This window comes from Salvelinus namaycush, chromosome 3 (assembly GCF_016432855.1).
Source record: "Salvelinus namaycush isolate Seneca chromosome 3, SaNama_1.0, whole genome shotgun sequence".
NCBI classification, from domain to species: Eukaryota; Metazoa; Chordata; class Actinopteri; order Salmoniformes; family Salmonidae; genus Salvelinus; species Salvelinus namaycush.
The window spans coordinates 36,203,874-36,220,795 of record NC_052309.1 but is presented as its reverse complement, the minus strand read 5'-3'; the positions used below and the strand labels follow the sequence as shown (position 1 = coordinate 36,220,795).

Here is a 16,922-nt window from a genome sequence, read left to right as displayed (position 1 = left end):
AAAGCTATACTTGAGTAGCTCCTAAACTGCCGTGGATCGGTCGTACGGTATTCCACTACCATCTGCACAAAAACAGACCCCAAAGCTAAGAACAGGCCAGCAAACAAATTGAGAAAAGCATGTTGTACAGATTGGCCGAGCGTCGTCCGGGCTAGGGGAGGGTTTGGCCGGGGTAGGCTGTCTTTGTAAAATAAGAATTTGTTCTTAACTGACTTGCCTGGTTAAATAAAAAATAACTACATGTGCTTGAGGGAATATAGGCTAAAACAAATTAAAGGACTCCAACAAGAGGCTTTCATCTAGAATAATCCCACTTAATCAAGACTAACGGGACCATCTGGAAATTAAACCGCCAAAAAATCAGAGGGAGCGAAATCAAAACTCACAACTGGAGAACTTTTTTTCACGTGTCCTTGTCTTTCCTCCCTCTTTCGTTACCTTACAACCTTAATGACAACACTGTCAGTTCCAATCAATTCCGCGCAGGTCCAGAATCCATTTTTCAAACTTCATGACAGCTCTAATAGCTTCCACCTGTTCCTGGGATCCGCCTGTTGACTGGCAAGTTCCCAATGAGATGTGGGGATATAGACAAAGACCTGTATTAGGTACAGCCTGCCTCTGCTGCAGTAAGGTCACTCAGCCATTAAATTAGTTCCAGCCCAGCGGAATGCCCCCCCCAACCCACAGCATGGTTGGTGGACCAACCACTCACTCTCAATCGAATTTGCTTTCGCTCTATTTTTATCGCTCTCACATCGCACTGGTATCTGACAACTTCACTTTCATTTAGACACCACTACTAAACCCGGAATCACTTTGTGGCGCTACGCTGACAAGGGTATCACAGTGCGTATGTCATCGTATGTGTCCATGTTACTTTAACAATGACTGTAAACTGAACATCTTCCTCTGAAACCACCCACACCCGATAAACCCCGGATGCTAACTGGAGATATGAGTGCAGCCAACTCAAACTTCTGCTTAAGTCATGCATCGATGTCAATGGAGAGTTCTGTGAAACTTTGGACTAACTCTTAGGTTAAGAATTTGGCCCTTACTTACAGACTACCCCACTCCCTCCCTGTCCCAGAGCCAGGTGCAGGGAATGTTAACTTACCCCTCTAGTAGGTCCATGGTGGTAGGGGTGACCTGAGTGTAGAGAAGGGTGCGTCCCAGCGCGCGGGTCTCCAGGTGCTGGCTGTAGGTCTGCAGGCTGAACTGCTCCCAGCTCTGGGCCTCTGGGGCATCCGTGACCAGAGCCAGGGTCCCCTTGGGCAGCAGGGGGGGCCCAGCCTGAAGCTCTGCGCTGGGGACCACTTTAAGGAATGCCTTGGAACACTTGAGCAGCCCTTCCTTGTCCAACTGGGTGTGCAGCCACTTGAGGAAGCTGGCCCTGCGCTCCTGGGGACAGAGGAACACAAGGCCGGTGTGATGAGACTGAATAAATCCTCTGTGATTTCATTACCATTCACTTCACTCATTTCAATGAAATATATTTTTCTTCATATCCTAATGTCTCCCATCCTTCCATTAAAACGTATAAAACAGACAACTATGATGCCATCTTTTTCAATTATATATATTTACAGTATAGAGTTAAAGAGCCAAGCCGAAGTCCAGTCTTAAATAAGATAATCAACGGCAGTTGATAATCAATTACATGGCTTAATAAGGCGCTGGTTCCCAGAGTAGTGAAACATTCTGTTCCAGTCACTTCTCATCCATCAAAAGGATCAGACACTTTGACTCCCACCAGAAACCATCTCCTCCGTGTTTTAGAGCAATGCGTAACACTAAAAACGTGTTGCTCAAGAAGTCAGCAGAAGCCCCTTCTCCACAGAGAGATTTGACATGATCCTCATCTAATATGATGCTGTATACGGATGCTACGCAGACGGGGAATGCGTCCATTGCATTCGCCGCAGGCTAGATCCTTTGTACTCAGCCAAGAACAGCAAAGTGAATTGTCTGAATTAAAAGTAATCTGTTGCTTTGATGAATTTTATCAGACACGGGTTAAAAAAGAAAAAAGGTCATTCTTTATAGTAGCTACCAGAGACGGTACTAACTAAGTCACAATTTAGCAAGTCCTAAGCAAGTCGCAAGTCTTAACCTTTGAGTCTCGAGTCAAGTCCCAAGTAATAATGGGCAAGTCTCAAGTTAAGTCCCAGAGCTCAGGTCAAGTCACAAGTGTTGTGTTTCGAGTCTTCAAATCAATGGTTAAGTCAGGGTTCTCCCCAGGATTGTTTAACAAGGTGGTGCTGATGGGTAAGGCAGGGGGAGACTTAGAGATTTTTGAGCACCTGTAAGTGACATTTCCTGCAATCTAGAGCCTTAAAGGGCCAATCTGCAGTTGCTACATCCATTTTTGGACGTATATGATATGTACCCATTGATTCTTAAAGGATAGAACTTATGCCTCATTCGCTTCGTTAAACTGTCATACCCCATCAGAACCCCAAATATAAGCTTGTTTTACGCCAATGTTTGTAAACAAAGTAGATGTAAACAAACACTATATAGATTAATATCAAAATGATTGTTTTAACCATGTTATTAGGGATGGTCAGTCCTTGCTTCCATAGCTGTCTATGAATTTGGTTACATTTCCCCAGCCTCTCCCTCAGCTTTCTACCGTAACAGGAACGGGCAGAACTTTGTTTTAACTGCTGATTGTCTCTTTACATCAGGGGTGTCAAACTCATTTTGCCCCAGGGGCAGCATTCTGTCTTCAACGAGGTCCGGAAAGCTACACTGAAAATTGCCTATATTTTCTTTGCTGTAATTTGTATAATTTAAAAAAATATATTCCTCTATCCATCGTTTTTGGAACTGTCGATGCGCCTTGACTGTCTAGCTTTCATTTGGGTGAGCAGGCTATTAGCGAGCTGGACACAGTCAAGAAACTGCATGAATGTTCAGTAGATCCATTATCATTTATACACAGTTTCAAGTTGGTTTTATTCGTTATAAAGTGTATATAAAAAATGACAGGCATAGTGGCACATTCTTTGGTGAGAACTCTGTTAAGTGTTTTATACTAATTTCAATGCAATTTTTTAATTCAGGTTATATTATCTGTTTACCTTACACTAGGCATACTTGTACAGTACATAGGCCTACATAATAAACTTAACGGATGATTAAATAAATGGTTTTTGAATCATTACTAATAGAAAGGCCATCCAAATGACGATTTACAGCTAGTGTTAATAGTACAGCTAAAGTTTGACTGACATTTTGAAATCTCCAATTAGAATCAAGTGTTTTCCCCCTGCCCACTACATGCACAATGAGAGGTCAGAATAAACATTCAAGGAAACTCTTGCTAAGAGCACATATTTTCAAGCGACAAGCGCTGAAAATATAGGACAGTGCTCTATTTTTCCCCTTGCCTTTCCGCACCTGCCGGCACAGCGGCGCGAGGCAGAACAGAATTTAACAGTCATTTTCCATATAACCCATTGCAATTCTAAGCTTTGAGCAACGGAACTGCCAGAAATGTATGTTCACGGTGTAATAACAGAATTTAACAGGATCGGAAGACGGTGCTGCTCTTTTAGGAGGGGGTAATCCAAGTCTCAAGTCTCTTGATAGTTCCAGTCCAAGTTAAATCCTGAGTCATTGATGCTCAAGTGAAAGTCAAGTCGCAAAATTTGCAACTCGGGTGGTATTTGAGTCACGTGACTCAAGTCCACATCTCTGGTAGCTACCAATTTAAAGTATATAATGTTGCTATTTAATCATGTTATGGTCATTCAAACATTTTACTAATTCTTATTTATTTTCAGCTAAATATAGTTTAAGTATCACATCAAGTATTATTCAAGTATCCATGTTCTTTTCCATGTTACTAATACATGAAAAAAATACATGCACATTTCTAGTGGTGTTCTGTAGTTTACTTTTCATTTATTTATATTTCCTCATAATATAATAACTAGGGGAAGTGAAAATGTACAGCTAATCCTCCAATTTGGGGAAAGTTACTAGAATTTTGAGTGAGTGGATTAATAGTCATTTCTGCCACCCCACACCCACAGAAGATACTCGGTTTATTAAAGAGGATACGTGGTGCTCCTTTCATCTCCTCAAATTAGGTCATTTTTTTAACCTCAAGGCACCATCTGCTACGTAAATGTATGTGTTTAGCACCCCCTTGGCAACGAGAGAGGACAAGGATGACGGCCTAATTAGCCCAAATCCATATTTAGCAAATACAGTGATGGTTAATCAATTAGGGTCGCTGATCTGCATGCCTCAATTATCTGCTTTGTGCCAATCACAAAGGAGAGGGCGGTCACTGGAGACTGGTTGGGCCACTTAACAAGTCTGACATCTCTGGGCTTACAGGGATAAGGAGCAGGGAGCTCAGCAGGTTTCTCTATTGAAAGCACTGCCAGTGTGTCTGCTGTTGTATCTTAAAAACTAGCATAACCTGACTAGTACGAACTGAAAACATCTAAATAGTATTTAAGACAAAGAAAAAAAATGTGGGCGCACAACTCCATTTTGCTCCTCCCTTCCTATAAGCAGAAACAGGAAGTACCCGTTCTAAGGTCTATTCAATGCTGGTCTGACCAATCGGAATCCATGTTTCAAGATTGTTTTGATCACGCGGACTGGGATATGTTCCGGGTAGCCTCTGAGAATAACATCAACAAATAAACGGATACTCTGACTGAGTTCATCAGGAAGTGTATAGAAGATGTACCCACTGTGACTATTAAAACCTACCCAAACCAGAAACCGTTGATAGATGGCAGCATTCGCACAAAACTAAAAGTGCGAACCACTGCATTTTACCATGACAAGGTGACTGGGAATATGGCCGAATACAAACAGTGTACTTATTCCCTCCGTAAGGCAATCAAACAGGCAAAACATCAGTACAGAGACAAAGTGGAGTTGCAATTCAACAGCTCAGACACGAGACGCATGTTGCAGGGTCTACAGACAATCACGGACTATAAAGGGAAAACCAGCCACGTCACGGACACCGACGTCTTGCTTCTGGACAAGCTAAACACCTCCCGCTTTGAGGATAACACAGTGACACAGACACGGACCGCTACCAAGGACTGTGGGTTCTCCTTCTCCGTGGCCGACGTGAGTTGAGACATTTAAGCGTGTTAACCCTCGCAAGGCTGCCGGCCCAGACATCATCCCTAGCCGCTTCTTCAGAGAATGCATAGATCAGCTGGCTGCAGTGTTTACGGAGATATTCAATGTCTCCCTATCCCAGTCTGCTGTCCCCACTTGCTGCAAGATGTCCACCATTGTTACTGTACACAACAAAGCAAAGGTAACTGAACTAAATGGCTATCGCCCCATAGCACTCACTTCTAGTTAAGGATCATATCACCTCTACCTTACCTGACACGCTAGACCCACTTCAATTTGCTTACCACCCCAATAGATCCACAGACGATGCAATCACCATTACACTGCCCTATCCCATCTGGACAAGAGGAATACCTATGTAAGAATGCTGTTCATTGACTATAGCCCAGTACAGGGAGGAGGTGAGGGCCCTGGGAGAGTGGTGCCAGAAAAATAACCTCTCACTCAACGTCAACAAAACAAAGGAGCTGATCGTTGACTTCAGGAAACAGCAGAGGGAGCACGCCCCTATCCACATCTACAGGACTGCAGTGGAGGTGGAAAGCTTCAAGTTCCTTGGCCTACACATCACTGACAATCTGAAATGGTCCACCCAGACAGACAGTGTGGTGATATAGGTGCAACAGCATCTCTTCAACCTCAGGAGGCTTAAGAAATTTGTCTTGGCCCCTAAAACACTCAAACTCTTACAGATGCACAACTGAGAGCATCCTGTCGGGCTGTATCACCACCTGGTACGGCAACTGCACCGCCCGCAACCGCTGGGCTCTGGGAAGGTGGTGTGGTCTGCCCAACACATCACCGGAGGCAAACTACCTGCCCTCCAGAACACCTACAGCACCCGATGTCACAGGAAGGCCAAAAAGATCATCAAGGACATCAGCCACCCGAGCCACGGCTTGTTCACCCCGCTATCATCCAGAAGGCGAGGTCATTACAGGTGCATCAAAGCTGGGACCAAGACACTGAAAAACAGCTTCTATCTCAAGGCCATCAGACTGTTAAATAGCCATCACTAGCCGGCTTCCACCCGGTTACGTAACCCTGCACCTTAGAGGCTGCTGCCCTATATACATAGACTTGGAATCACTGGCCACTTCAATAATGGAACACTAGTCACTTTAATAATATTTTAATAATGTTTACATACTGCTTAACTCATCTCATATGTATATACTGTATTCTATTCAATGCTACTCCGACATTGCTTGAGCTAATATGTAAATATTTCTTAATTCGATTATTTTAGATTTGTGTGTATTATTGTGAATTGTTAGATACTACGGTACTGTTGGAGCTAGGAACACAAGCATTTCGCTACACCCACAATAACATCTGCTAAATACGTGACCAATACAATTTGATTTTGATAATTGGTTTGTCAGATTAGAGAAAGAATAGCAGGGAAATCAGAGAGGGATGAGAGAGTAAGGAGATAGGGAGAGAAGAAGTGAGCAGTAGAGGGGAAAAGGGAAATAAACACTCCCTTGATCAATCTGTCTGAGCACAGAGTTCCTCTGAGCAAGCCCATGCCATGTGACGGGCTAGAGCAAAGGAACCTGGGTAATAACAATAACACCAGGGCCTCCACTACAAATTCCAGAGGTTGCATTGCCAGATGCACACAGTCCATCCGCTCTAGCCAAGGTGCACAGAATACACTCTATAAAGTTCATTCTATTTCTGTGGTACACTATCTAATCCCCTCCAATTCCTCAAAGCACCTTCCACTTTCCAAGAACAATCTGGAAGCGATCCTGCATGCCCTCGCTTTCATCATCCTGGTGTATGTTTTAACAAAGTTGCTGGGGCAGTGGGGTGAAGAAGTCACAGCCCAGTCCAAACAGTCATAATTAAACTACATTTTAGGCCTTTTCGGAAACACTTTTGCATTGTCGGGCAGAGGGAGGCCAACTAGGGCCAAGTGTATGGATAAATAAATAACTTAACTTGTCAGAGTCGTTCAAGTGGGCCCATAAGATTTGCCAAGCGGAGGGCAACGGGTGTGTGACATCTCTCCTGTCCAGGGTACATTGATGTCTTTATTTGGCATTATGAGATAATGCATTGGTTTTGGGGCTCACAAATCGTGGGCAAAGTGAATTTTATTTTGAGCTACAACTGTACTGGGGTATTACGTTCTTTGATTTATTTTTCAGTAAGTGCACACTTTGATAAAGAATACTCAAGAAAGTTAATCAAAGTGACTGAATTATTTGTTTTTTGCTAAGACGAATCACCACAACAAACACTATGAAATACCAGAGAGATGGAGTTGTAGTACTCATAAGGAGCAAAATAGAGATTTTCTGCCATCTAGTGGAGAGTTATTTCACCACAGGTGCATAGGAAAACTTCTGCTGTCATTTGTATCCCCTGCCAAGAGGGTACAACAGACTAGAGTAACATAACACCTGGGCTGCAGTCTTAAGACCCAGGCTGAAATAATGACATTTTCACAATCTTTTCCCAACTCAAGTGCTGCATTTCAGCACTTTTCCCTATCTGACAGACCTACTCTAGACTCTGTAGCCCTTGTGGGTTTATCTAGATTACACATAACTGCTAAGGCTGAAGCCTCCAGAAACAGCCTGGCTGTCTGTGGCAAGGAGGTATATAGAAATGGAGAGCATCCAAGACTTCCGACCGTAGTTTTCAACGTAATGTTAATATCTTCGGCTGTGAGCGATAGAGAAAATAAAATAATCGGCCTCAGCAACAATAATTTGAATAATTCAATGGATGTTTTGTGCACAAAGGTGATGACTAAAGTGTCTTATTAGGAATTTTCTAATCTGACTTCTCTATGTGGCCGTCTATGGAAATTGTCTTTCTTGGCCAGGCGTCAGTTAAACTGCAGTACCGAAGCAAGACTGTAGTTGCAGTCGAAACCATGCTTCTAGACCGGAACCCTGGCCTCTTGGTGTGTGGTCCTGAGGCGTTTCACTTCCTGCTCTCAGAGGCCTGTTAGGCCAATCAGTGGCGAGAGCCTGGCATAACCCTCTGAGATGCCTCTGAAGTGGGTGAGTAAATAGTCAGTGATCCATCTCAAACACTGATTAACTCCCAGAGCTAATTCCCCACATACCACAGCAGAGCACAGCACTTTGCCGGCGGGCCTTTTCGAATGTCAATGAAAAAGTCAGGGGCCTCATCCTCAAACACAATGGAGTAATAGCCTCAGCCTGCCAGGCAGCAAGTTGACTGGGAGTAATAGCCTCAGCCTGCCAAGCAGCAAGTTGACTGGGAGTAATAGCCTCAGCCTGCCAAGCAGCAAGTTGACTGGGAGTAATAGCCTCAGCCTGCCAAGCAGCAAGTTGACTGGGAGTAATAGCTTCAGCCTGCCAGGCAGCAAGTTGACTGGGAGTAATAGCCTCAGCCTGCCAGGCAACAAGTTGACTGGGAGTAATAGCCTCAGCCTGCCAGGCAGCAAGTTGACTGGGAGTAATAGCCTCAGCCTGCCAGGCAGCAAGTTGACTGGGAGTAATAGCCTCAGCCTGCCAGGCAGCAAGTTGACTGGGAGTAATAGCCTCAGCCTGCCAGGCAGCAAGTTGACTGGGAGTAATAGCCTCAGCCTGCCAGGCAGCAAGTTGACTGGGAGTAATAGCCTCAGCCTGCCAGGCAGCACGTTGACTGGGAGTAATAGCATTAATAGCCTCAGCCTGCTAGTAAGCGACTGGGTGCACACAGACTGGTGGCACTTTTTGAACTGTCACCACTGACATCACATAGAGAAACTGCATTGTGCACTGAGCAATAGGGTGTGTGTGTGTGTGTGTGTGTGTGTGTGTGTGTGTGTGTGTGTGTGTGTGTGAGAGAGACTCTTACGTCCATGTCAGGCCTCACACAATCCCCCCCCCCCCCCCACCACCAGACCATAATTGCCTGGGTAAATGTTTATTGTGGCAGCCCTAGTCCAGACACGCCCCAGACGGGCCTGAACATGTGGAAACCATTTTGATTCTTAATACATGCAAATGCATGTCCATTATAGGCAACAGGCTTAGAGCAGGTTTATGTGTCCAGAGGGCCAGTCAAAATAAGTGAGGGCAGGGCTCCACAAGAACACAAACAGTAGAGCTAGAACAGACCTTTGATCAGCAGTCAGCCTCACGGCATATCTAGTTGAGAGACTGATGAGCTAACATTGTTAAAGCAGTAGGAGTTTTTTTTTATCCAACTTGAGGACAGGAGTAATGTGAGAACTCTAATAACAGACAAGAGAGTTGAAGGTTTCCATCCCCAGTTGTCTGGATATTGTGGGGCAGGCTAGCCAGCCATGTTCACACCACAGGCCAATGTAGAAATATAGAATTTGTTACTGATCAAATGTAGGGTGGGGAAGCCTAGGTCACGTTTAGTCAGGTGCATACACTATATGCAACACACTGACCGATGCAGATAGAAATACCATGAATAGAGCAGTCATGACTCCTTAACTCTGTCAGAAGCATGTCTGTTCTACACAATATATTTCTGAATAAATATCTGCACATTCCAAAAACCTTGTGCATACTGAACACGGCTCTGGCTGGGAGAGGCTTTAGCGTTAACGGATAGGTAGCAGGGGAGGAGTCAGGTACGTACCTCAGAGGTGGCGAGGAGGTAGACAGGGCTGGCGGGCGGGGCCTGACTCTGCTCACAGCTCAGGCCCAGGGAGGTAATGATCTCCGTCAGGACCTCGTAGCGACACGCATTGCTCATCTTCAGCTCGTCAAAACCCTGAGACGACACAATATCTTCAGAGTTGGGGGCCGTCTCCAGGTGCACCTGAGGTCAGTGGTGAGAGGGCAAAGGTCAGCTGAAAGGTTAAGTGGTTGTAAAATGCACATTCATCTAAATGAATGAATATGGTATATTAATTGCTAAATAAGTTAGTTAACATGAACAGCAGCAATACTTTCCATTTATTGAGCATTTTATTTACAAATCTAGTGCTTTACATGTGAAATTAATCTTTGACTGATCGAGACAGTGGAGTGCAAACCTGACACAGCACAGCCTCCCCTCGGTCCTCTCCACGCGTCACCCTGACGATGACCATGTCCTTGTCTCCACCATCTCCGTCCCACTTCAGCTCCCCCCAGACTTCTGTCTCTCCAGGGTCCCCACCACTCTGCAGCTCCCTGACAAACACACTCCCGCTGGCAAGCACGCTCAGATCCAGCTCTGTGGTATCAGCCTTGGTGAAGCTTAGCCTGCAGATCTGGCTCCTCCTGCTCTTCCTGGGCACCAGGGCCAGCCCCGTGGGGCAGAGGGTGGAGGAGAGCCCCAGGACCCTGCCACCCTGCTCCAGGTATGCAAGGAAACGAGCGTGGAGTTGGGGGGTAAGGGGTTCGTCTGAGGCCAGCACTAGCAGGGTGGCACTCTCCAGCCAGGGTTCACTGAGGGCTTGCTGGGGCCTCAGGGGGTACACCGTGTAGCTGTCCATGTCGATGCACTCGCCCAGCAGCGAACGCATCCTCTGGAACCTCTCCTGGCAGCCACCCGTGAACACCAGCACGTTGGGGGGCTTCCCGGTAACGTTGACCCGCCGGCTTTGACCAACAAAGCTCTCTGCCTCATCCTCCTCAAACTCGTCCAGAGTCTCGTCCCCGCTGTCCGTGCATGTGGCGTAGTCATCGGGAAGGTCAGGGATGTTGTCGACCGAGGCGTACTTGACGGAGAGGATGGTGCTGTTCTCCAGCTCCAGGCACTCGTGGCAGCTGGAGAGGTGGAGGTGGCGGCCGTGGCCCTCCATGTGCTGGTGGTTGATGCCAAGTGAGTTATCCCCGCTGTCCACCCCAGGGCTGGCTCCTCGTAGGGGCTCGGAGCCTCGTCTTTCCACTAAAGCCCTCTGGATCTCTGGCGGTTGGAGCAGGCTGCACTTCCTATTTTTTGTTAGCTGGAGGTCGCCTCTCACTGAGAGTACCTCCCACTCGCAGGGAGAAGGCTCAGAGAGGATGATCTCAGTCTGTTTTTTGAGGGAGAGGGAAGTGATGTGCTTTTCCGACTTTCCCTTCTCCAGAAGTTCTTTGAACGCAGATTCTCGGAGCAGGACAGCTGGGGAAATGAGTACAAAGGGCAATATTTGAATTGCAAAATGTGTCCCTCTCTCAGTTTTAAGCAATGTGAAAAAATGTCACAATAGACTTGGAAAACTGATTTGTATCATGTTTTTGGATATAGCCTAGCTAAGTGAAGTTCTGAGATGGCATTCGCCAAGAACTGAAACTAATCTGCAGTTAGGAAAAAAATTGCCTCTTTTAAAAATAACCTTAAAAATACTAACATTTATATTTGAAATATCCTAGGTTTACAATAAAGTTGAGGATAGGTATAAGACTGTATATACACACACGAGATGAGAAACCATTGACATTTTTGCAATAACGACACTCACAGACTATCTTTGAAGGCACTAGTCCATTGTCCAGCTGAAGGCGATCTTCCATAAACGCCACCCCAAGGCGGCTGAAGTTGTCAACGCTGGCCTGAGCCACGGCCCTGAACGGCTGCACTGGGCTACAGGCCAGAGGGAGACAGTAGTCTGACCACTTCAGCACCTAGACAACACAGCATAGTACACAGGTCAGTAGGATTTAACCGTTAGTGGACGGTGGAAGGAAAAGAGGATCATATCAGACTTAGTTTTCTAGATTAGTTGGGATCGGGATTAGTTCAACAATCAACAGAACATAGATACTGCACTGCTTTACCACTTTTGAGTAACTAAGCAAAATCTACCTGCTGCCTGAGTAAAATAACAATTTGTGTGTTTAAAGGGACCTTTAAATGGCTGAAGGGGAATTAAGGATTTCCTCTCCAACCAAAACATTTTGGCTCCAGGATCTTAACATGGCATCTCAAGTGTCAGTTGACCCTCCATATTAAAGACCTGCTTTTTAAACCATGACTTCCAAAAGGCCAGAGGCTCTGTCTTCCCTTGAGCCTTTTGAAGGAAAACAGCCCAATCGAACAGAGTGGGGTTTCACTGTCCAGTGCAGTCCCACCCAGACGTGAGGAACAATGGAGCGGAAGTAAACACTCAGAAGGAAAGAAAGTGACCTGTCTAAGGTTCAAATCCTCTGTCCAGTCAGCAAAAGAGAGCATTCCCCCCCCGAACTATACAAGCATAGTCTCAAAAACCCGACCCTAGGCAACAGTAACTAGTGCAGGGGTCTCCAACCAGTCGATCGCAAGCTAACAGTAGCTCACAGCCCACCTATGAGTAGCTCACCAAACAATTCTGAAAGTATGTGCAATTTTCACGTGTTCCACCGCAAACTGTCATAAACAAATCTCACAAGCATCCAACACCAACAAGCTACTATCTAATCAACGCAACAGTGACATTATCCCACCACACCTGGTTAAGCACCACTGGCTTAAAAAGCCAAACCTAACACAATATCTGCCAATTAATTTCCAGCAATATTGCCCGTCTGTCTGTGTGGTGCACGCTTTTGTCTATCACTCTATGTGTAGCCAAGTTGATGTGATAACCGTCTTGTGGGTTGACAGAAATACTTTCCCCAAAACTTTCTCAATTAAAATGTTAACTGCAAAGTAGGCTTACCTGGCAGAAGTATATCATTTGCATCTATTATTTACAAACTTTGCTATGAAACGAGCAGCAAAACATTAGACTCTACATTCCTCACTTGCTACAGTGAACAAAAACATAAATGCAACATGTAAAGTGTTGGTCTCATGTTTCATGAAATTAAAGATCCCAGAAATGTTCCATACGCACAACCGAAGAATTTCTGCACAAACGGTCAGAAACCGTCTCAGGGAAACTCATCTGTGTGCTGGTCATCCACACCATGGTCTTGACATGACTGCAGTTCGGCGTTGTCACTGACTTCAGTGGGAAAACGCTCACCTTCGATGGGCACTGGCATAGAAGTGTGCTCTTCACGGATGAATCACAGTTGCAACTGTACCGGGCAGATGGCAGATAGCGTGTATGGAGTCGTGTGGGCGAGCGCTTGCTGATGTCAACGTTGTGAACAGAGTGCCCCATTTTATTGATGGCAATTTGAATGCACAGAGATACCATGATGAGATCCTGAGGCCTATTGTCATGCCATTCATCCGCCGCCATCACCTCATGTTTCAGCATGATAATGCACGGCCCCATGTCGCAAAGATCTGTACACAATTCCTGGAAGCTGAAAATGTCTTAGTTCTTCCATGGCCTGCATACTCACCAGACATGTCACCCATTGAGCATGTCTGGGATGCTTTGGATCGACGTGTACGAGTGTGTTCCAGTTCCAGGCCAATATCCAGAAACTTTGCACAGACGTTGAAGAGGAGTGGTACAACATTCCACAGGCCACAATCTACAGCCTGATCAACTATATGCCAAAGAGATGTTTCACACTGCATGAGGGGAAACAAATGGTGGTCACACCAGATACTGACTGGCTTTCTGATCCACGCCACTACCTTTAAAAGGTATCTGTGACCTATCCCCACCCATTACATTTTTACTTGTTGCATTTATATTTTTGTTCAGTGTTAGTTTTGTCACATACAGTGCCTTGCAAAAGTATTCATCCCCCTTGGTGTTTTTCCTATTTTGTTGCATTACAACCTGTAATTTAAATTGATTTTATGTAATGAACATAAACAAAATAGTCCAAATTGGTGAAGTGAAATTGTTTCAAAAAATAACAAACGGAAAAGTGGTGTGTGCATATGTATTCACACCTTTTGCTATGAAGCCCCTAAATAAGATCTGGTGCAACAAATGAACTTCAGAAGTCACATAATTAGTTAAATAAGTCCATCTGTGTGCAATCTAAGTGTCACATGATCTGTCACATGATCTGAGTAGATATACACCTGTTCTGAAAGGCCCCAGAGTCTGCGACACCATGAAGACCAAGGATCTCTCCAAACAGGTCAGGGACAAAGTTGTGGGGAAGTACAGATCAGGGTTCGGTTATAAAAATAAAAAAATATCCAAGACTTTGAACATCCCATGGAGCACCATTAAATCCATTATTAAAAAAATGGAAAGAAAATGGCACCCCAACAAACCTGCCAAGAGAGGGCCGCCCAACAAAACTCACAGACAAGGCAAGGATGGCATTAATCAGAGGCAACAAAGAGACCAAAGACGACCCTGAAGGAGTTGCAAAGCTCCACAGCGGAGATTGGAGTATCTGTCCAAAGGACCACTTTAAGCCGTACACTCCACAGAGCTGGGCTTTATGGAAGAGTGGCTAGAAAAAGCCATTCCTTAAAGAAAACAATAAGCAAACCCTTTCGGTGTTTGCCAAAAGGCATGTGGGAGACTCCCCAAACATATGGAAGAAGGTACTCTGGTCAGATGACACTATGGCGCAAACCCAACACCACCATCTCCAGAGTGAAGCATGGTGGTGGCAGCATCATGCTGTGGGGATGTTTTTCCATCAGCAGGGACTGGGAAACTGGTCAGAACTGAAGGAATGATGGATGGTGCTAAATACAAAGAAATTCTTGAGGGAAACCTGTTTCAGTCTTCCAGAGGTTTGAGACTGGGACGGAGGTTCACCTTCCAGCAGGACAATGACCCTAAGCATACTGCTAAAGCAACACTTGAGTGGTATAAGGGGAAACCTTGAAATGTCTTCGAATGGCCTAGTCAAAGCCCAGACCTCAATCCAATTGAGAATCTGTGGTATGACTTAAAGATTGCTGTACACCAGTGAACCCATCCAACTTGAAGGAGCTGGAGCAGTTTTGCCTTGATGAATGGGCAAAAATCCCTGTGGCTAGATGTGCCAAGCTTATTGAGACATACCCCAAGATGCTTGCAGCTGTAATTTCTGCAAAAGGTGGCTGTACAAAGTATTGACTTTTTGAGGGGGGGGGGGTAGTTACGAGTGCTCAAGTTCTGTTTTTCTTTGTCTTATTTCACAAAATATTTTGCATCTTCAAAGTTGTAGGCATGTTGTGCAAATCAAATGAGAAACCCCCCCCAAAATATATTTTTTTTATTCCAGGTTGTAAGGCAACAAAATAGGAAAAATGCCAAGTGGGTGAATACTTTTGCAAGCCACTGTATATGCTTGACAGTCTACAAAAACTGACAGTTTCTTTGCTTCTCGATAAATATACTTGTGATCCATACTTTTTTATTTTCTGTAGTGTGATGAGCCTGGCTGCCCACTCTTTGTCCTGATGTAGCCTCTATGATGAAAGAAATGTTCTCTATCCGTGGGCCACAACTCAGAGAGGACCCCCACAAAAGAGTCCACTTGCTGAGGTCCTCACATGCCTAGGAACAATAATACAGACAACATATACACTGATCTACAGTATGGACACTGGTGGTATGGATAGATATTAAAGCATGTTTTAGAAAGTTAGTATGATCATTAGTAAGACTATCACATTTACGAAACTATGTAAAATGACTAACATATCATGTAAGTTTATGTGCACCAAAAATCTGACAAATTCACATCAGAATTGACTGGATTTTGACGGATTAGCTATTTACCTCAGAGCATGCACAAACTGATAGCTAATAACGGAGGCCTATTTCACATTTTCGTGCTCTGAATGGCCCGAGCAGCAGAATGCGTACCTTCACGCCTGTCATTTAGCTGGCAAGCTGATCTTGCCCATTCATTGATAGCGGAGTAGCTTATGTTTTTTGACAAGTCAAGGCCTCGGATGGTAGCTAACATACTAGCTAGCTATATCAAACAAACGTGTCACCTGAGGTTCGGTTATGTAAATAGCCTTGTCGCCCAACTTGAGAAAAACGTCCTCCTCAGGCAGAGGTGGACTGAGCTGCTTATTGACACTTTGCAGGCAGGTTGGTTGTCCTTTCTGAAGTTGAGGCTTCCCCAGTGGATTCAAGGCACAGAATGTAAAGCTAACGTTACTTGCATTGGTTTTGCTCCCCCCGCACAATCTGTGCAGGGTGCTCCGAATTACCACTGTGTAGCACTTTTGAAAGCGCACCCAAAGGTAGACGTAGCACAACGTTATTAGCATTTTCTTTACATTTGGAAAGCCGTTTTTGAGCCCATATGGTATGGCCTCTCTGCACAGAGCTCAGATTCGACCTGACCGTGGCTGCCCTGTTGTTGACAGAATGGCTCTTCCCACTACAAATCGTCAATACGCATGCTCGCAGTCTGTGCAGACGAGTAGCACAGTTTCTAAACCCAGAGGCACAACCTCGCGAGACTTCCGAGAACACTTGCGAAACAGACCAGCACGGGGGTTTGAGAAGTGAACACATCTTCTTTAGTTATTAATTTTCTCAAATAAAAGCATAACCTAGATCCAAGCCAATGTTTTAAGTATATGAACTTGTTATTACTCCAACCACGTGAGAACAACAAACTGATACGTTTTCAGTTTCGTCAAAAACAACTTTATATCGAAGGTGAGCCTTTGATTAGACGGTTTGCACATGCGCAGTTTGGCGCGAGACGATCGTTAGACCCAATGACGTGTTTGTACGCATGAATTTAGCAAGCCAACGTCGCCATTAACTCTCCGACAAGTGTGATCAGGGATGTCTATTGGAGAAGCAGTTTTAGTCTATCTTCCTACTGTAATGTCTTTGCTAGTGGTGCTCGGGTCAGCTGTTTGCTCACCTGCAACCGCCCGACTAGGCCTATGAGACAGTGAAAATCTGACAGTGAAAATCGAAATTGCACTGTAGGCTACAGTCAGAGAGAGCGGAACGATTTTTTTGGTAGCTTGATTTAGATATGTTTTTGCTTATAATTTCCGATTTTTTGGTAGACTATTTTCTAGTCAACTTGTCTATAATTGTACCGAACAAAAATATA

General features: G+C 44.9%; 1 protein-coding gene across 3 annotated transcripts in view; it reads right to left on the bottom strand.

Annotated features, from left to right (window-relative positions):
• Positions 1–16,229, bottom strand: part of hlcs (holocarboxylase synthetase (biotin-(proprionyl-CoA-carboxylase (ATP-hydrolysing)) ligase)) — a 42,643-nt gene extending 26,414 nt beyond the window's left edge. The window contains exons 1-6 of one of the 3 annotated variants that reach the window (XM_038976509.1): positions 15,832–16,229; positions 15,239–15,385; positions 11,510–11,672; positions 10,115–11,169; positions 9,715–9,897; positions 1,121–1,404 (exon numbers count right to left, since the gene is read on the bottom strand). In XM_038976509.1, coding sequence (XP_038832437.1) covers positions 1,121–1,404; positions 9,715–9,897; positions 10,115–11,169; positions 11,510–11,672; positions 15,239–15,385; positions 15,832–16,113 — 2,114 coding nt within the window. In that variant the 5' untranslated portion in view covers positions 16,114–16,229. Of the gene's footprint in view, positions 1–1,120; positions 1,405–9,714; positions 9,898–10,114; positions 11,170–11,509; positions 11,673–15,238; positions 15,386–15,697; positions 15,803–15,831 lie in introns of those variants that run through there. The other 2 variants (XM_038976525.1, XM_038976517.1) reach the window with 2 other exon arrangements.
• Positions 16,230–16,922: the final 693 nt, after the last annotated feature.